Source organism: Cynocephalus volans, chromosome 15, assembly GCF_027409185.1.
Source record: "Cynocephalus volans isolate mCynVol1 chromosome 15, mCynVol1.pri, whole genome shotgun sequence".
In the NCBI taxonomy this organism is placed as follows: Eukaryota; Metazoa; Chordata; class Mammalia; order Dermoptera; family Cynocephalidae; genus Cynocephalus; species Cynocephalus volans.
Window position 1 is genome coordinate 43,890,015 of NC_084474.1, and position 21,620 is coordinate 43,911,634.

General features: G+C 33.6%; 1 protein-coding gene across 1 annotated transcript in view; it reads right to left on the minus strand.

Moving 5' to 3' along the window:
• Positions 1–21,620, minus strand: part of MMP16 (matrix metallopeptidase 16) — a 278,577-nt gene that overhangs the window by 119,199 nt on the left and 137,758 nt on the right. The window contains exon 4 of the mRNA XM_063079965.1: positions 3,640–3,944. Coding sequence (XP_062936035.1) covers positions 3,640–3,944 — 305 coding nt within the window. The remainder of the gene's footprint in view (positions 1–3,639; positions 3,945–21,620) is intronic.

A 21,620-nucleotide genomic window follows, 5' to 3' on the forward strand; every position in this document is an offset into this window, starting at 1 on the left:
AGTGGGCTTAGATGTAGACATTATTCATTTCACAGTTAATGATGAACTAGATTTAAGGGTTTTGATGTCTCACGTGACATTTTTATCATTATTTCTCTTTCCTTGATTTTTTGACAGCTTGCCTTACTTCGGGCAGTAAACTTTCTGACAATAAACAGAGTCACTGCAATTCATTCTTTTTGTTAATAGAATTGCATGATAAAATATGATATGTCTGTAGATATTTTCTGTCATAAGTTTTATATATCATTTTAATAGGTAACCTGTTTTGCTTGGAGATTATCAATTTAAAATTCTATTACTGCAGTAGGTACATGTCTAGAAAGGATCTTTGTGATATGTTTGTCTTTACACTGACAGTGTTATTCATAGTCTACATAAAGTGCTAAATAGCCAAGGAAACAATGTGCTAATGCTGCTCAAAATGAATCTTAATGCACAGCACCCTTTGCTAGAGTTAAATTTTCCAACTCACATTAAGGCAATGCATACTTTTCAAAAACCCTATCATGATGAATATTTTCTATGACGAATTACTATGCAAGTGTTTTATTCACTCTAAGAAAATAAAAACTCATGCAAAATGGCATTAATTTTACTAGGGGTGTTTGAGAGTGTATATGTATTTATGTATTTTAATAAAATGACGTATAATTTACTTAATCGTCTTTAGCTTGAGTTTTCAAAAGCTATCATGACTATAAGCAAATTGATAGGAAAATGGATAACAATGAATTTAGGGTTACTGGCAACCTAAGACACTGTTTATCTCTTTTGAGGAAGACAGAATTCAAATTGCCTACATTAGCTGAGCAATATGCTGTGGAAAATGAGCTAGTACTTATCAAGAGGCTCTTTCATTTGCATTTTTGCTAAATAACCAAGCTGCTCTGTGTTCTAGCTGCTCAAGAGCTGGAATAGGAGAGAAAGAAAGTAATTCAGGTAGGTAAGCAAGGGGGCATTCCAGGACTAGATTAAAGAAAAGAAAAAAGTTTATCAATGAAGGTGTCAGAATTGTGCCTTGTGTATTTGTGATACAAAAAGTTAGCCTCACATATAGTTGGGATCTAGGGCATACAAATGCATTAATTCTTCCCACATCCACCAGTACCATAAGCAAAGCTAGAGGCTCTTCTTTTGATAAATGATCAATACTTCAGCCTGACACTACCCCAGGTGCCCTGCTGTTGCTGGTTAAAAGTCTGAATTTCAATTAAGTAGTAAATCTTTAAGGTATTACATCTCGAACAATTAACATCCTCCCCAAACCCCTACAATTCTGAAACACTATTATTTTCCAGAATCCTTTCTTTTAGACTCGCTCACGAGGCAAAGTATTCTTATTTGACTGGTAAAGACATATTTTCCTCCAAATGAAAAGCCAAATATTAAATAATTGTTTTGTTTAAGTTTTTAGACACATGCCTATAGGCAAAGAGTGTTATACTTCCACAGTATGAGGCAATGAAATATATTATTGAGTACTCTCAGTCAAAAGTACTTTGACTTGATTGCTAAATATTACTTCATAAGTTACATTTCAGAATTTTTTCCACACATACATTCCTTGGAAAACTTCTTAAATCATACCTAACACATAGGCATGCACAGCACTGTTTACACTCAAATCAGTGTAAACATTCTCATTTTATATGTCATCAAATCCACCATTTTTTCATTTTCAAAAATTGTTGGTTGATACCTAAAAAACCAACTAATAGAGCATGCACCTACAGGATTAGTACAGCCTTCTTTACTGAGGACTTCAATATTTTAAGACAAAATGTACATAATTTGATTGGCATCTCCCTCATATAAGATTTTAATAATTTAAATTTATGAAGTCACAACCAAATTAACACATCTTCAAAGCCATAGACTTAAAGCAGCCTTAACAACTGAACTCATTATTGCAATAAAACATAATTTCTCTATTCATAATTTTAGAAGAAAGCCTTTCTCCTGCAAACAAATGCAGTTTTGCTTTTGTCAGCAGAACTCTACCAATGTAAGTGCTGCTCTTCTCAGTTATTTAGAATGCTAGGATTACCTTCATTATTTAAAATTATTTTAACAATTGACTTGAAAAAGTCTGAACTACTTCATTATGATGCCTGTGTGATTTTGGTAAAAATAAAATAAATACATTTTATTTTTAAATGATTTACATATCAAACTCGTATGTCCCAACTACCATGCTCCAGATATTTTATTAGATGCTAGGGAATAGAGCAGGTTAAACATGTTTGTATAGAAAGCACTTCTACTTACAATGTTCACAACCCTGCAACATAAACTACACAGTAAAAACAAATATAAACACATTAGAGGCTTTTTGAGCTAATGATCAGTTAGACAGCATTTAAACAGAAGTCTGTTTGCTTCCAAAGTTTTTGGCTTTTCAGTCCACTATACTGAAATTATCTGACCTGTCACTAGTTTTCAAACCAGTTCTTAAAACTATAATCACAATTTAATATTACAGCATATATGACAATTAATAATGATTTTTAAAACCATCTTGATACTATGTATTTTATTTTGCTTTGGAAAATATACAGAATTACTTATTACTTTTTTCTTTGAAAACTGATATAATTTTAAATTTAACTCGACCTAATTCATTTTATCCATAATATAACTGAACACTAAGTGTCCTAAAAATGTAAGGCTATTAAAATTAATCCAGCTAACTAAACGTTCTAATGAACTAACAAAGCTTAATTTCATTACCAGGATTAACTCATCAATTAGGAATTAAGAGTTTTATTAGCCTATTAATTGTCATTAAAATAAAGTAGAACAACTTTCTACAATGGTGAGAAAGAAACATAAGTCTTGATTACAAGATTTAGGGATATGGCTGCTTAGAGATATTATAACTCTAAGATCCAATAACTGTATTTTTTTAAAACATAGAACTGAAATATGCATTGTTGTCATGAAACAAACAGTCTTATTATCTCAAGTAACTATTCTTTTAGTTACTGAGTTTTTTGATTTTTACATTATTTTTGCACATTGGAATAATTATAAAAATTAGAAAATTAATACATGCTTTGGGATAGTTGCAATAATTTTTTTTGATAAAAATAAAGATACAATACAAAAATAATGTCATGTAATCATATAACATTGGGAGACCAGCAAAATGGATGAAAGATGAAAGAGAAGGAGCAAAAATTTATAGACTAGAGAGGTGATAATAGAATAGAAAATAACACAGAAAAGATATGATAGAAGCCACACCACAAATGTTAATCAGTGTTAAATTTCAAGTGAAAACCCTGGCTTAAGGTATAAAGAAGTAGCAGAATTTTCTTAATGCAATCTCATGACTTAAATGTGATTACGCAATCTTTTGAGAAATGACTTTTGTAGAAAATGAAATTCACTTTATTTATACATATGGTGTAAGGTTATAATCATTAATCAAAAGAACACATATATAACTATATTATCTAATGACCCACACAAATTCTTGTCATAAAATGTTATAAAACCTTACAAATTGCTTTATAATTTTAAAAGTAAATTTAGAATTTATATCTTAAGTTTGTAAATTAGTAAATCATGTAAACATTCTACAAATAAAAATAAGACTATTTACACTGCAAAAAAAAAAAACAATGCACTTACCATCATGATTAGGATTTCCTAGTGTCCATGGCTCATCTGAGTCAAAATGTGTATCTCCTCCAATTCCTGGTCCAGGGAAATAGGCATGTGCCAAAAATCCCCCCTCTCCATCAAAGGGAGAACTGTCTCCATGAAAACCAGATGCAAAAATGATTGTTATATCCACATCGCGTTTGCCATTTTCTAATTCACTGTAGGGAACTTCTTCAAATGTCAGAGGAGTTACATTCTGCCACACATCAAAGGCACGGCGAATAGCTTTACGAGTTTCAGGGTCTCCTACTTTTGGAGTTACGTTCTTTATACTGAAAGTCAGAAAATATAATAATCAGTATGGCTTTGTTATGTGTAATCTTGTAATCTGATTTATTAAAGATTTTGATCTACTTGGTTTAGTAAAATATTAGGGAAAATAGTCATATTAAATAGGAATAAAATTTACTCGTTCCTCTTGTCTCTATAGCTAGATTTCACTACATTGTGATCATTTAATTCTCAGCAGTATAGGATTCATGTACCAAGGCCATAAAAGAGAAGATTTCTGCAGAATGGTTAACGGTTGGGTAACTAGGTCAACCAGCCACTTTACTTCCTGGACAAAACAGGAAAGCAGATTTGCCAAATGACCAATCAAGTGCAGCAGTTTTGAGCTGAAATAAAATTTTCAATTTCTTTCTGGTTATAATTACTTTTAGAGGCACAATATTGTATTTGCAGATATCAACGCCAAACAATGTCTTTATGCCCTTCTTTATCTGTGAACACCAATTCAGCAGAGACACAGCTATTTCTTAATTTTTAAAGAAAAAGGCAAATAATTATAATTTCTGATGTTCAATTGTTTCTTATTAAGTCATTTTAGTTAAAAAATGTCTTAAGAGTAAACAGCTGTTTAATAGAAAGATGTAACAATTATACGCATATAAAGAAGGAACTCAGACAATATTTACTTTAGTTTGTCCTGATACTAGTAACAAATTGATAAAACAATTATAAATATTTTTCTTGATTCATTTAACAGTAAACAAATATTTATCTTTTCTTGATTATTTTTCTATTTTTAAAACAGAACACAAATGTAACTAATATGTTTTTTTATATATTGTAGTACTATAAGTTCATACCATGCATGTGAAAAGCAATGGGTAAATTACTTAGGAGTCATAAATAAGTTTCAGACCCCTTCAACTAATAATCTTACATCTATGAACTTACACTAAGAAAATATTTAATGCAAAAAAATGGGATATAATATTCAGGAGAACATTTATTATACTGCAATCAGAAAAGAGAATTGGAAGCTACACAATTCATAATGAAGTGATAGTTAAATTATGATGTCTTTACTGCATGTCATTGTATGTACAGGATTCAAAATTATTCTGCCCTTTTAAAGCTGTTTATCAGCATGAAAAATACTTTTAAAATGTACTTTCCAGTGAAAAAAATAATATGCAGCTTGTATTGTAACCCAGCTGTAACTATGTCAAGATTATTACAAATGTTAGGCAGGAATTATGCTAATAATGGTACTAATTGAGCATTTACTATGAGCCAAGCAGGCACTTCACAATATCATATTTAACCCTCTGGGTAACCCAATGAGATGAGCATTTATACCTTTCTTCTAAGGTATAAATTTAGAGAAAAGCTTCTAAATGGCAAAGCTGATTTTTCAACTCAAACATTCTGAAAATCCATTCTCTTAATTCTATTCTAGAAAACACATATAAATAAGGTGTTCACTATTTTCCAATAAATATTCTAGAACATATTTATATTGACCATTTATAGTAAATATTACTCATTATATACAAAAGAAATGAGGCAAACCAAGCGGAAATTAAGTGGGGTGAGGAGTGTTCTGGAAAAAGACATGGCAGGTGAAAGGCCTTGGAGTGGAGATATTCTTCACAAATTCAAAGAAAAGCAAGGGAAGAGAGAGAGAGCAAGTGTCAGGATATAGGTCAGAAAGTTAGAAGGAAAACAAATAAGGTAGGTCCTTAGAGGCCACTGCAAAGAGTTTGGCTTTTGCTCTGAATGAGATGGGAAAACCTGGAGCATCTCAAGCAGAGACATGATATTTGACTTAGGTTTTAAATAAATAACTTGAAGTAAATGGTGCTGGGAAAATTGGACACTCATATATAGGAGAATGAAACTAGATCCGTACCTCTCACCATATACCAAAATCAACTCAAAATGGATTAAAGAATTAAATATACATCTTGAAACAATAAAACTCCTTAAAGAAAACATAGGGGAAACACTCCAGGAGGTAGGAGTGGGTACAGACTGTATGAATATGACCCCAAAAGCACAGGCAACCAAAGGAAAAATAAACAAATGGGATTATATCAAACTAAAAAGCAAAAAAAAAAAAAAAAAAAAAAAAAGCACAGCAAAAGAAACTATTAACAGAGCAAAAAGACAAACAACAGAGTGGGAGAAAATATTTGCAAAATGTACATCTGACAAAGGATTAATAACCAGAATGTACAAAGAACTCAAACAACTTAACAGCAAAAAACCAAGTAACCCAATTAAAAAATGGGCAAAGGAGCAGAATAGGCATTTCTCAAAGGAAGATATATGACAGACACATGAAAAAATGCTCAACATCACTCACCATTCAGGAAATGCAGATAAAAACTTCTTTGAGATACCATCTCACTCCAGTTGGGATGGCTAACATCCAAAAGACTGAGAATGACAAATGCTGGTGAAGATGGGGAGAAAAAGAAATCCTCCTACACTGTTTGTTGGACTGCAAAATGGTGCAGCCTTTATGGAAAATGGTATGGAGTTTCCTCAAACAATCACAGATAAATCTACCATATGACCCAGCTATTCCACTGCTGGGAATATACCCACAGGAATGGAAATAATCAAGTCAAAGGGATAACTGTACTCCCATGTTTATTGCAGTGCTATTTACAAAAGTCAAGAGTTGGAACCAGCCCAAATGCCCATGATCGGATGAGTGGATAAGGAAAATGTGGTATATCTACACAAAGGAATACTACTCTGCTATAAAAAAAAAAAAAAAAAAAAAAAGAAATACTACCATTTTTTGCAGCAACATGGATGGACTTAGAGAAAATTATATTAAGTGAAATGAGCCAGGCACAGAAAGAGAAATAACGCATATTCTCACTTATTTGTGAGACAGCTAATAAAAATAAAAAATAAATAAGTAAATATACAAACGAACTGAGGGAGGAAAAAGAAGACACAACAGTCACAATTCCTTGAACTTGTTAAGACATGTGAACAGATTAGATGTTGACTGCAGGTGGGGGAAGGTGGAGCGGGAGGGAGGAAAAGGCAGAATTGGTAAAGGGACACGAAAATCAACTATATAGTATATTGATAAATGAAAATAAAATAAATAAATAAACAAGTGACTTGGGCCATTATGTGGAAAATGTACTGAAGCGGGTCAAGAGTTGAACCAAGGAGAACCATCAGGAACTAATGAAAAATCCAGGTGAGAGAGGATGGTGCTTTGGGTGGTTACAGTAGAGATACTGAGAAGTGGTTGTGTTCTAAAAATATTTTGAAAATACACTTGCCAAATGTACTGATCGACTAGAGAGAAAAGGAGAAGACAGCACATTCAGTTACCTGCACCAGAGGTTGAATAGAGCAAAAGAATTCATGCCTGCTCAGGGAGAAAAGTGTTTTCCTTTTGTTGCTGGTTTGTTGTTATTGTCATTGTTGTTGTCGTCATCAGTTTGTTTTAATGTTATGTTGTATTCAGTGCAGTGCTCTGAATGGTATTTTGAAAAAGGGTAAATATCTACATTGAGACATCACAGAACTTTTGTCTAGCTTGTTAGTCTTTAAATTTCCATTTGATAACTGAAGAAGCACGCAGAGTAAAGTTGTAACTCTTAATTTTCTCTAAATTAATTTTCCTAGTAGTCTTTTACTTTCTTCTCATCTGATGAGATTTTGGAAGTCCCTCATTAGTAGGTAGATATTTCTATGACATGTTATTTGGAAGAACTTACTACATAATGGGTACTGTTCTAGGTGATAGAGATACATACAGCTGTGAATAAGACTCTGCTTTCACAGTGCATAGATAGCCTCGTGACGGAGAACTAAAGAGAAAGAATTTCAGATGTTGATAAGGAAGGGGGTAAGGAGGTGAGATGAAAATATGATAAATGAGATTTCAATGACAGAAGAAGTTAAAGATGCCCAGCACTGAGTGAGCAAGCCAAGCAAATCTGATCAGTTCAGAGAACAGGACCGCTCAGTGAGTTGGAGTAAAATGAACAGTCAGGATAAGCATATGAGACAAGATGAGAGAGCAGGAGCAGGGAATGTGTCACATGAGTACATATTCCATGAAAGGAAGCCACTAAAGAGTTTTAAACAAAAATACCTAATATTATTCCAGTTTAGAAATATCACATTGTCTGATGGAAAATGGATAAGGGGATAAGAATGGAAGTAATAAAACATTTCAGAAGTTAACACAAGAGAAGAGACAGACATGAACTAGAGTGACAGTCATGGAAATATAAAGAACTACTTTTAGTACATGTCCCAAGAGTATTGTTAATGGGGATTGGTGATGGATTCTATGGGTAATGAAGTAATTGATTTTGATTTCAATAAAGGATAACCTTGCAATAGAGAAAATAAATGAAATAATATTATTATGATTTGTATATACTTATTTTATATTGCTATAATGTACATAATGGTTCTGAAAATATGAAACAAAATAATGTCATGAAGAATGATAAATGTGGAGTACCACTTGGACTTACAAATGTGTCACTGTGTTTTTCAAAGCTATGCTCTGATTAGCTTCCAAAATATTAGCTTAACCACAACATATGTGATGTCATTAGTAAATACAAGACATATCAGTGTGCTTATAACTTAGAGCTAGAGTTTTTAACTAGGTGTAAACAAAAACAAGAGTTTAGAAGTTTTCATGCCATTAAGAGATGTATTTTATATTTACTAATAACTGAAATAACAAAAGGCACAGAGACATCATGTGGTAATAAGAGTAAAATAAGAATGTTTTTCTTAACAATTCTAATAAACAATGCACAATCGATTAAATATATTGTTAAGATAAAATGACAATGATGCAAAATAAGTAAAATAAAAGTTAAGTTTGAAAACCTTAATAAAGCTAATTTAATTTTAAAGTATTTTTACTTGCCTTTTCTTCTTATAAGTAAACATACTTATTATAATAAGAACAGATTTTCTTTTTTTGTTTTTTTTTTGAGTGTTAAGTATTTTATTTGGGAGGCTATCCTAGAAAATACTCATAGAGTAGTGGGGAAGTGAAACAGGAATGGGAAGGAAGAGAATACAGAGTTAATTATCAAGCCAGGTCCCACTGCAGGCCTCTGCAGCTCAGTTCTGCGGGGAGATCCTGGGAGACAGTGCAGACACTCCTCAGAGTTATTCCTATCAGCGGGTCAGGAAGCTGGGGTATTTTTCCACCACTCCTCATTTGCCGTTGGCTGTGGCTAACTTCTGGGGCATTAGCCCTTCAGGCTTTTCTGGCTTTCGCTGGGGGAAGTGAGCATGCTCCTGAGGTTAGGGAAAAGACTCAGGCGGAGAGTCACAAGTGTTCGCAGTCTTTGGTGAGCAGACAAAATGTTTGCAGTGTTTGTACAAGAGTTTGCACTTTTTGGTGTATAGAGATAAGTTGCCAAGGGGTGGGGTAACTGACATCTGTCACACTTTGTTTTTTTCCTTTAAATTGTTGCTTGTCTATAAAAGTTTGGTATTGAAAAAGCAAAACTGTCATTTTTCCTCACGGTTTAGTCTAGTTCTGTTTAACTTAGAGTATATCTCCTCATCTTGGAGGAAAGAAAGATTTACATTTCCTAAAGCCTTACATTTTGATAGGAAGGCCATGGATTTCTAGGATAAAGAGAGAAAGCCATACTTACAGTTCAAATTATTTCTCAGCATTTAACAATTTTGATTCTATAATGCTTGGATCCTTCTGACAAAATTCAGACATCTCTACTTTACGTCAGAACATAAAGTTTTTGGGGTGCTCCAGGTTTTGTTTCTTGAAGTTCTTTCTGGTAATTCCATTATACTATTTCATTGATTCTTTTAAATTTACATTTTGGTAAATTTGGGAACTTTAACTTAAAAAAATTGGTAAATGTTATCTTTAATGAGCATGCCTCACACAATCCTACAAAACAAAATTGATGAAGTGGAAATTTCAAGACCTCATTATTCATCAGAATAATTGGTACTGAGCATGTCACTGACTTTTAAATAACTGAAATTTTAAGGTAATTGAAATTTCAAGACCTTGTTATTCGTCAGCATAACTGGTACTGAGTATGTTAGTTGACTTTTAAGGTAACTATGTAAAGTCAGGATTCTCTAGTTTTAACATCATTAGATCCATCCAGTTCATTTAATAATAATTCTATATATTAGAAATGGTTATATCCCCTTAAATATTTTCATACAAAAATAAAGTTTTCAAAGTTACAGTACTGATTTATGTCTAATATTGAAAGTAAAAAAAAAAAGTACCTTGACATCTAGTAAAGATACAGAAATCTTATAATACTCTCACATCAAAATTATTTTGGTATAAACAGGGCTAAATACCCTTCGGCCAATTAAATAGACAAGAATTAGTTATTCAGCAAAGCATACTAATACTTTATGCAAATGATTATCAACTAAATAGAATTTAAAGTAACAGAAAAAGTAGACAATTGCTAAGAATATAAAAGAATAAAAACAAACAGCAGTTAAATTATTAGCATAACCATATCCAAAATGTACTACAGTGTTCTATAAAAAGAAAACTAAATAGACCAATTTATTCCTATTATGTTTATATAGTTGATGTGGCTTCAAAACTTTTTTTTTTTAACATATGAGTAATGGTAACAATAGAAATTGAATATGGAGATCCTTCAGGAAAACATATATTAAATATTTGCCTATTGCTCAAGATGCTGGCTTTCCAGAAAAGGCAGATTTAAATACATATTGCTTTGCATGTTATTTAAATAGGCTGTGTTTCTCAGTTTCTTATGTATCCTCTGGATAAAAAAATTGAAGTCAACGGGATAACCAAGTTCAGTGAGTTGTGCCCAGAAAGAATAATAAAAAATATTTCTGTGAAGGAACTGATTATTCTTTAGCAACTCCTAAGTGTCTTTGTTCTGCATATAAAGTGAAAGAAAAATAATGTCTGGAGTGTGTCCTCAGTTGCCAAAGAGGCATTTATTTCAAAACAAGGCTAAAAGGCAGGAGCACACTTAGGGTCCTAGGAAGGAGCTGTAGGCAGCATCTACCACCTGGGAGAAGGCATGAGTATGCCAACAACACCACTTCTGTGTGGGTGGTCTACCACAACCACTGCCACAGCCACTGTTGCTGCAAGGGCAGCTCATTGCCACAGTAGCAGCCACAGCCACTGTCCCAGTGGCATGCCAGCCGCTTGACTGCATCGACACAAGGAGAGTCACCAGTGGGGACCAGAAAAAGAAGAGGACATCTACCTCCTCAAAGCCACTCCAAAGTAATAGAAGAATAAACCGCTCTGCCAGATGACCAGACATCAATGTAGAGATACTAGAAATACAGAAAACCAAATAAATATGACACCACCATAGGAATATAGTAATTCTCAAGTACCAGACCCTATAGAGCAAGAAACCTTTGAAAGGACTGAAAAGGAATTCTGAGCAACAAGCCTAAGGAAACTCAATGAGAGACAACATAATGAAAAGAGAAAAAATATCTGCATATGAAGGAGAAAATTTACAAACAGATTAATAACTTAAGAAAGAATGTAGCAGAACTCCTGGAACTGAAGGATTGATTCAATGAAATAAAAAACAAAACTGGGAGCTTAAGCAGCAGACTAAAGCAACCAGAAGAAAGAATTTCTGATCTCAAAGACAGTCTTTTTGAAATAACCCATGTGGCCAAAAAAATGGAAAAGCAAATTTATAAAATAAAAGAAGAAAATCAAAAAGAGCTAGCAGACAACCACAAGCACACAAACATTTAAATCATGGATGTTCCAAAGGGGAGGAGAAAGGAAAAGTCATTTGAAAACCTATTCAATGGAATAATAATGGTAACTTCCCAAGTATAGGGGAAGACTTTCAGATCCAGGAGGCTCAAAGGCCCCCAGACAGAATCAATCCAACAAGATCCTCTCCAAGTCACATTGTAGTCAAACCGGCAAAACTCAAAGACAAAAAGAGAATCCTAAAAGCATCAGAAGAAAAGCATCAAATTACCTATAAGGGAGGCCCTACCAGACTAACAGCAGTCTTCTCAACTGAAGCTCTACAGGCCAGAAGAAAATGGGATGATATATTCAAAACACTAAAAGAAAAAAACTGCCAGCCAAGAATATTATACCCAGCAAGTCTATATTTTAGAAATGAGGAAGAAATAGTGTACTATCCAGGCAAATGAAAAATGTGGGAATTCATCACCACACAGCCAGCCCTACAGACAATTTCAAAGGAGTTCTTCATCTGGAATCTGAAAAATGATAATCACTACCAAGAATACACAAGAAAAATCAAAACTAACTGGTAGAACAAAAATTCAAATCAGAAAGAGAAAGAAACTAAATCTTCCCACCTCAAGAAACCAAAAAATATCAAAGACAAACAATAAAAGGTAAAGAAAGGAACAAAAGGTATTTAAAACACCCAAATGAAAATTGATAAAATGCCAGGAGTAAGGCAATACCTTTCAATTATGATCCTAAATATAAATGTGTTAAACTCCCCACTCAAAAGATGCAGATGACTGACTAGATTAAAAGCTAGACCCAACTATATGCTTTCTGCAAGAGATTCACCTCACCTGTAAAAACACACAGACTAATAGTGAAGGGATGGAAAAAGATATGCCACATGAATGGAAACCAAAAATAAGTAGGAGTAGCTTTCCTTATATCAGATCAAATATACTCAAAAAAATTAAATAAATAAAAAGAGACAAAGAAGGTTACTGTATAATGATAAAGGGATCTACCCAGCAAGAAGATATGACATAAATATGTATGCACCCAACAATGGAGCACCCAGATATACAAAGTAAACACTATTAGACCCGAAGAAAAAGATAGACCCCAACGTGATTATAGTAAGGAACATGAACATCCCTCTCTCAGCACTGGACAGATCATCTAGGCAACAAATCCATAGAGGAACACAGGATTTCAACTAACTTTAGACCAATTGGACCCAGCAGACATATCTACAGAACATTTCATCCAACAACTACAGAATATGTACTCTTCTTAGCACATGGAACATTCTCCAGGGTGGACCACATGCTATGTTACAAATAAAGTCTCAACAAATTAAAAAAAAAAAAACCCTGATATTATTTCAACTATCTTTTCAGATAACAACAGAATAAAATTAGAAATCAGTGACAAATGAAGTTCTGGGAACTACACAAATACATGAAAATTAAACAATATGTTCCTGAATGACTCATGGATCCCAGCAGAAATCAAACAGGAAATCAAAAAATTTCTTGAAACTAATGAAAATAAGAACACATCATACTAAACTCTGTGGGATACTGAAAAGGCAGTACTAACAGGGAAGTTTATTGCACTAAATACCTAAATAAAAGAATAGAAAAAATTTTAATAGCCTTATGCTACACTTCAAAGAACTAGAAAAACAAGAACAATCCAGTCCCAAAATTAGTATACTGAAAGATATAATTAAGATCAGAGCAGAACTAAATGAAACAGAGGTCCCAAAACAATACAAAACACCAATGAAACAAAAAGTTGGATTTCTGAGGAGATGAATAAAAAAGACAAGCTATTAGCTAGGCTAACTACAAGAAGAAAAAGAGAAGACCAAAATAACAAAAATTAGAAATGAAAATGGAAACATTACAACAGACACCACAGAAATACAAAAAATCATTAGCACCTATTACAAACAACTATATGCCAACAAATTTGAAAACATGGAGGAAATGGATAAATTTTTGGACACATGCGAACTACAAAGACTGAACCAAGAAGAAATAGAAAACCTGAATAGACCAATAACAAGCAGTGAAATTGAAGCAGAAATCAGCAATTTCCCATCAAAAAAATAGACCAGGACTGAATTGCTTTACTGCTGAATTCTTCCAAACCTTTAAAGAGGAATTAATACCAATTATCTTCAAAAAATTCCAAAAAATTGAAACAATGGCCATTCTCCTAACTTCATTCTATCAGGCCAGCATCACACTGATATCAAAACCAGACAAAGATATAAGAAAAAAAGAAAACTACAGGCCAATCTCTGATGAACATAGACACAAAAATCTTCAACAAAATATTAGCAACTGGAATACAGCATCCCATCAAAAAAGTTATACACCATGATCAAGTGGAATTCATCCCAGGTATGCAAGGATGGTTCAACACATGCAAGTCAATAAATATGATCTGCCACATCAACAAAATCAAGGATGAAAACCATACGATTAACTCAATAGACACAGAAAAATCATTTGACAAAATCCAACATCCCTTCATGATAAAGACTCTCGGCAAATTAGGTATAGAAGGAAAATATCTCAACACAATAAAAGCCATATACCACAAACCAAATGCTAAAGTCATCCCGAATGGGGAAAAGCTGAAAGCCTATTCTCACCACTCCTATTTAACATAATATCATGTTTTAGTCCATTTTGTGTTGCTATAACAGAAATGCCTGACACTGGGTAATTTATAAAGGAAAGAGGTTTATTTGGCTTATGATTCTGGGACAGCTGCATCTGGCACGGGCCTCAGGCTGCTTCTACTCATGGTGGAAAAGTGGCAGGCAGCTGGTGGATACAAGCAGATCATATGGTGAGAGAGGAAGCAAGAGAGAGAGAGAGGATGTGCCAGGGTCCTATATACAACAAGCTCTCACAGGAACTAATTGAGCGAGAACTCATTCATTACTTCCCCCTCCCCCAGGGAGAGCATTAATCCATTCATGAGGGATCTGCCCCCATGACTCAATCAGTTTCCAACACTGCCACATTGGGGATCAAATTTCCACATGAGTTTTGGAGGGGATAACACATCCAAACTCCGTCATATCAGAAGTACTAGCTAGATCAATCAGGCAAGAGGAAGACATGAAGTGTAACCAGATTAGAAAAGACAAAGTCAAACTGTCAATGTGTGCAGATGATATGATCCTATACACAGAAAAACCTAAATATTCTACCAAAAAACTGTCGGAAATTATAAATGATTCTAGTAAAGTTGCAGGATACAAAATCAACACACAAAAATCAGTAGCAAAAAAATGGGCAAAGGAGCTGAATAGACATTTTTCAAAAGAAGACATACAAATAGCCAACAAGTACATGAAAAAAATGCTCACCATCACTAGTCATCAGGGAAATGCGAATTAAAACCACATTGAGACATCACCTCACCCCAGTTAGACTGGCTATAATCAAAAAGACAGTGAATAACAAATGCTGGCAAGGGTGTGGAGAGAAGGGAATGCTCCTGCACTGTTGGTGGGACTGTAAGTTATTACAACCACTATGGAAAACAGTATGGAGGTTTCTCAAACAACTACAGATAGATCTTCCATATGATCTAGCAGTCCCACTTCTCAGTATACACCTAGAGGAATGGAAATCATCATGTTGAAGGGATACCTGCACTCCCATATTCATCACAGCTCTGTTTACAATCACCAAGATATGGAACCAACCTAAATGTCTATTGATGGATGAATGGATAAGGAAACTGTGGTATATATACACCACGGAATACTCTCCTGCCATAAGAAAGAATGAAATACTCCGATTTGCAATAACATGGATGAGCTTGGAGAAACTTATGTTGAGTTAAATAAGCAAAGCACAGAGGGATAAATACCACATGTACTCACTCATAAGTGGGACCTAAGAGAGAAAGAAGGAAGGAAAGAAAGACCACAGTGGTGTGTTGGACTTCCAGAGGGAGACAGCATATCTAGAGATACAAAGTGGAGTGGGGGAAGGGGGATGGGGAGGGAGGCTGGGGAAAATTGGGTGAGGGACATGGGGTACAATCACTATTTGTGGTAATGGGCATGCTGCCAGCATGGATCTGGCCTTCACATCTTGGGCACAAGGGGTGACAATCAGCTTTGTATCTCATGACTATTCATAACCGATTAAAAAAATAAATAAAAATCAGTAGCATTTTTACACTCCAATAACAAACTAGCAGAAAAGAAATCAAGAAAGCAAGCTCATTTATAATAGTCATCAACAAATTACCTAGGAATAAAATTAACTAAGGAGGTGAAAGATCTCAATAAGGAGAACTACAAAAACACTGCTGAAAGAAATTAAAGAGAGAACAAAAATATGGAAAGACATTCCATTCTCTTGGATCGGAAGAATTAATATTGTAAAAATGTCCACACTACTCAAAGTGATCTACAGATTCAATGCAATCCTCATCAAAATACCAATGACATGCTTCACAAAAATGGAAAAAACAATCATAGCATTCATACGCAACAACAGAAGAACTCAAACACTCAAAGCAATCCTGAGCAAAAAAATAAATAAATAAAAAATAACGGTAGAGGCATCACAATACCTGACTTCAAATTATATTGCAGAGCTATAGTAACCAAAATAGCATAGTAATGGCATAAAAAACAGAAACTCAGACCAATAGAACAGAATAGAGTACCCAGATGCCAACCCACATACTTACAGCCAACTGATCTTTGATAATGACAAAAGGAGCATACACCTGGGAAAGAACTGCCTCTTCAATACGCAGTGCTGGGAAAACTGGAAATCCATATGTAGAAGAATGAAACTACACCTGAATCTCTCACCATCTACCAAAATCAACTGAAAATGGATTAAAGACATATAAGACCTGGAACTATAAAACCACTAAAAGAAAACATAGGAGAAACACTTCAGGAAGTAGAACCAGGCCAAGAGTTCATGAATAAGACCCTGAAAGCACAGGCAACAAAAGAAAGAGTAAACAAGTGGCATTATGTGAAACTAAAAAGCTTCTGCACAGTAAAAGAAACTGAAAAGAGCAAAAAGACAATCTACAGAATGGGAGAAGATATTGGCAAAGTATATGTTTGACAAGGGATTAATATCCATAATATAAAAAGAACTCAAAGAACTTAACAGTAAAAAAAACACAAACCAATTAAAAAATAGGAAAAGGGGCTGAATAGGCATTTCGCAAAGGAAGATATACAAACGATCAACAGACATTAGAAAATGCTCAACATCACTCACCATCAGGGAAACGCAAATCAAAGCACTTTGAGATATCATCTCACACCAGTTAGACTGGCTATTACCAAAAAGACAGAGAATAACAAATGCTGACAAGGATGAGGAGAAAGGGGGGTTCCCTCCTACACTGCTGTTGGGACTATAAACTGGTGCAGCCATTATAGAAAGTAGTATGGAGTTTCCTCAAACAACTACACATAGAACTGCCATATAATCCAGCAATCCTGTTGCTGGGTATACATCCAAAGAAATGGAAATCATCATGCCAGAGGGATACCTGCACTCCCATGTTTACTGCAGCTCTATTTACAATAGCTAAGAGTTGGAACCAAACCAAATGTTCATTGACAAATGACTGGATAAGTAAAATGTGGTATATGTACACAATGGAATACTACTCCCCCATAAAAAGGGATGAAATTCTGCCATTTGCAGTGACATAGATGAATTTAGAGAAAATTATGTTAAGTAAAATAAGCCTGGTATAGAATGAGAAATACCATATGTGTTTAATCATAAGTGGGAGCTGAGAAAAAAAAAAAAAAAAACAGATAAAAAAAGAAAGAAAGTTACAACAATAACAAAAATTCATTGAACTTTCAAAAGGAGAAAACATAACTGAGGTGGCCAGAGGTGGGAAAGACGGAGGGAGAGAAGGGATTAGGGAGAAATTGGTAAAGGGCCACAAAAAACAACATTGTGTAATGATAAAATTTAAAAAAAAATTTTTTTTTAAATCAAGACTTAAAAAAAAAAGGCCAAAAAAATAAAATAAAATAAAGCCAAGGCTAGTTAAAGAATGAATATACTGGGGAAATCAACACTAATCAATGTAATATAACATAGAATTACTATATTAGTATATTATGAATACTTGACAATATAATTTTTAAAAAAATATTCATCTGGCAATTTAGGTACCTGTCCCACTGGCTATTTATCACATAAAATAATATTTTGGAATTTAGATTTTTAAGATAAAAGGAATTTAGACTCTAAGTCTATTTTATATAATATTCAGCAAACTTTGGAAATAAAGATCTATTTGATAAAAATTGTTACTCAATCAGTTTCTATCATTGTTGTGAAGAAAGTTTAACCAAAGTCTACTTAGAATTTATTAATTTATTCAACAACTAACTTTTCAACCATTACACAAATGGTCTCTAATTACCTGACAAGTGAATAAATTTCTTGGTTTAAATGCCTCTAATGCTGAAGAAGACTCACATTAGATTTTTCTGAAAGCCTTTCAATATTTGAGAGTAACTGGAAATTTCCCCCTTCAATTTTCCTTCCATTATGTTGAGAATCCTTAACTCTAATCTTGAGCCGTTCCTCATGCAAACTGCTTTCACGCTCCCTTAGCATTTTGATTGCTTTTTCAGACGCATACATTAATTTGTCAGGAAGCAGCTGAAAATGTGTTGGCCAAAAGAGAAACGTGTACATCATGTAAAGCTTAGCGAACAAAGCAAGAAGAAAAATTAGCATCACCACGACTCTATCAAATTGATAGAGATCAATTAATTGATAGAGAAATTGATTGCTCTCTATCAGTGAAATTTGCTCATTTTAGCTTTTTCTGAGTCACACACATTATACTGTTGGCTTATAGTAAGTTTGCTATCAAATAAAACCTAAATTCTACCACATTCACCCCAACTCCTGTCTGCATGTTGTCATGGCACACTTCAGCTATCCTTTTCATAAATAATTACTTTTTGAGCTTAAATATCAGATTTTGTATTTATTTCTCTAAATATAGTAAGAAAAATAGTAGCAACTGCTTATATAGTACTTACTATACACTAGGCAATTTCTTAACATGTTACATATATTACTTTAAAATGTAATATCCTTAGCTTTTATTCCCAACTTTCTATAGTCCTGTTAGAACACTCTCAACAATTTCTACAATTTGTATGATAAATTAAAAGGAGTAAAGATGATAATTGCTATTTACTAATCATTATATTTCAAGCATTGTGTTAAGTTTATTATGTTTTTCATTATCTTACTTAATTTTTCCCCAAGATTTATGATGTAGGTAATAGTACAATACTCACTTTGCACACAGGGAAATTGAAACTTGTTGTATTTAAGTAACTTGATCCTAATTTTACTGGTAATAAGTGTGAGAGTCAGAATTCAAACCAGGTCTTTTTTTTTTTTTTTCCTAATATAGGACTCTCAACCACATGCTGTGCTTATCAATTACCTGGAAGTTTGTAGGAACAAACCATTACATGAATGTCCAAAACTGGCTGAGATCACTGCCAGTACAGGAACACAGCATAAGTGAAATTACAATCAGTTTTGAATACAGTGGTTCTTAGCTCTCCCTCCCTTCTCCCTCCCTCCCTCCCTTTCATTGCTTCCAAAGGAAAGAAGTAGTCAGTAGCTAAGGATGAGAGACTAAATAGGGGGCACTGTCAACAGTTTGGAAATCAGGCCAAAAAAGGACACTATCTGAAATGAAAACAGGAAGTATCAATATTTGGAGTTGTCTAAGTTTTATGGTTCTATAGTTGATTATACACTTTAACCCAATTACCATTTACTGATCTTTCTGTATATGACATGGGGCACAAATTCGATTCAATTTTCTTTGTTTTCCATATGAAGAATCATTATTACAATATAATTTTATAAATAAAATATCCTTTTCCCACTGATCTACAAGGCCTATGCTGGCATAAACCAATTTTTTACACATTCAGGGGTCTGTCTGTGATCTCTTGTCAGTACTATCAGCCTGTTTGTCCGTCTCTGTGCTATTACCACACATTGCCATAATTTAGTATTGATTTAAAGTAAGTCTTCATACCTAGTGGGTGGGAACATCTTGATGTTCTCCTTGGCCTTCACTCTCCCTCAGATATGTTTTATTCAGTTTGTTATAATTATACAACAAAATCATGCTGTAATTTTTGTTAGAATTGCTTTGGATTTGTGGCGAACTTAAACCTTACAATATTAAGTCTTTCTAGAGCAAAATATATCTCACCACTTATTTTTGGTCTTCTGTTATACCTTTCAATAAAGACTCATAATTTTCCCCACAAAGGATACACACATATTTTGTAGATTTATTCTTTGCTCTTATAAGAAATAAAATGAACAAACTAAAAATGAAAAACTCTTCTTAACTCCATCAGAAAATTGAGGTCACAGGGCAAACTACCACCCAAAAACTAGAAGGAGAGGCAAACACAGAGAATCACAGCTTACCAGGAGAATTTTAAGATACCTTTCAATGTCTTTAATATATTTCAATATATTTCATCTAGGTTTTACCCCAATCAAGAGTATAATTCCAGCTTTATATTCTGATATATTTATATTTAATTCTGCCATCTGTCAAGAAAAGGAATCTTTTTCCATCATTCTTCCTCAAAGTCTACAATGCTTTTTAACATGTATCTAAATTTTCCTATTACTATGCACTATGTGATGACTAATTTCACCTACAAGAAGAGTGCTTATTGGACAAAAGACATGAATATTCCACTTATTGGGAAAATACAAGCTCTATTACATATCAATTTATTGGTATGATGCTTTGTTAACTGTTTTTTGACAGTGTGAATTGTACAGATGGTAAAACTTTTTTGTTAAGTAAAAAATCTGATGGACAAATTTAAATGATGATGAATACCAATTTCATGAGCTTGGCCTAAAGCTGCTTCATCTCTGATTTCTCTTATCTGCAGAAATAAGTTGCAAAAGACAATAATCTAGTAGCATGGTATCTAGGAAGATAGCATAAGAATATAAAAAAAAAACACTGAAAAATGTTCTCCAAATAACCAAAATAAGCTCAAATGACATTTCTAGTTACATAGATAGAAAACAAATATATTGAGTTTTTAATTTTATCCTTAAACATGCATGAAGGGTTATTTACACAAAGCATAAGAATTATAAAATTCTCTCTCCTATTCCTGTAATTTGATAGAGATGATTCCTGATATTCTGTCCTCTCCCCAAAGTATCTTTCTTTTCCCCCACTCATTGGTTTATCAAGCTCTTTCTCTTCCTATGGGTCTCAGCCAAAAGGCTATTTCTTTAGGGACATCTTCCCTGGTTTCCCAGAATGGGTTGATTGACCCTGGTTTATACTTCTCTTACATCCTGTCCCTTTCTTTTCATAACAGGTATCACATTTATACGACTGTTCAACTTCTCCAAATCACTGTAAATTCCATGAGGATAGACAGTCCCCATGTTTTACTCATTGCTATATGTCCAGGGCCTAGCATTGTTCTTTGTTCATACTGGGACTCAATAAGCAGTTGTTCAATGAATAAATGAATAAATATGAACATCTCCATTAACAACAATTGTCACTCTGTGTTAGAAGAGATTTTGTATCACTGGAGACAAAACAAGAAAGGATGAACCACTTGCATAATTACAAAAAGGATAAAAAGTAAAATGATTATACTGATACAAAAAATTAATTAATAAATTCAAAAACATTTTGTTTAAATGACAATTATTTATGTAACTATTACTTGACTATTTTTTAGATTATGAGTACTTGTCAAAGAATGCAATGTGTTAGAATAGTCATCTCAAAGCCCTTCAGAACACTAGCATTCATTCAAAAAGGTGGAAGACATAGTTTACAGAAAGAAACCAAGTGTTCCAAAGAACGTTAACAAAGTCCCAAAATG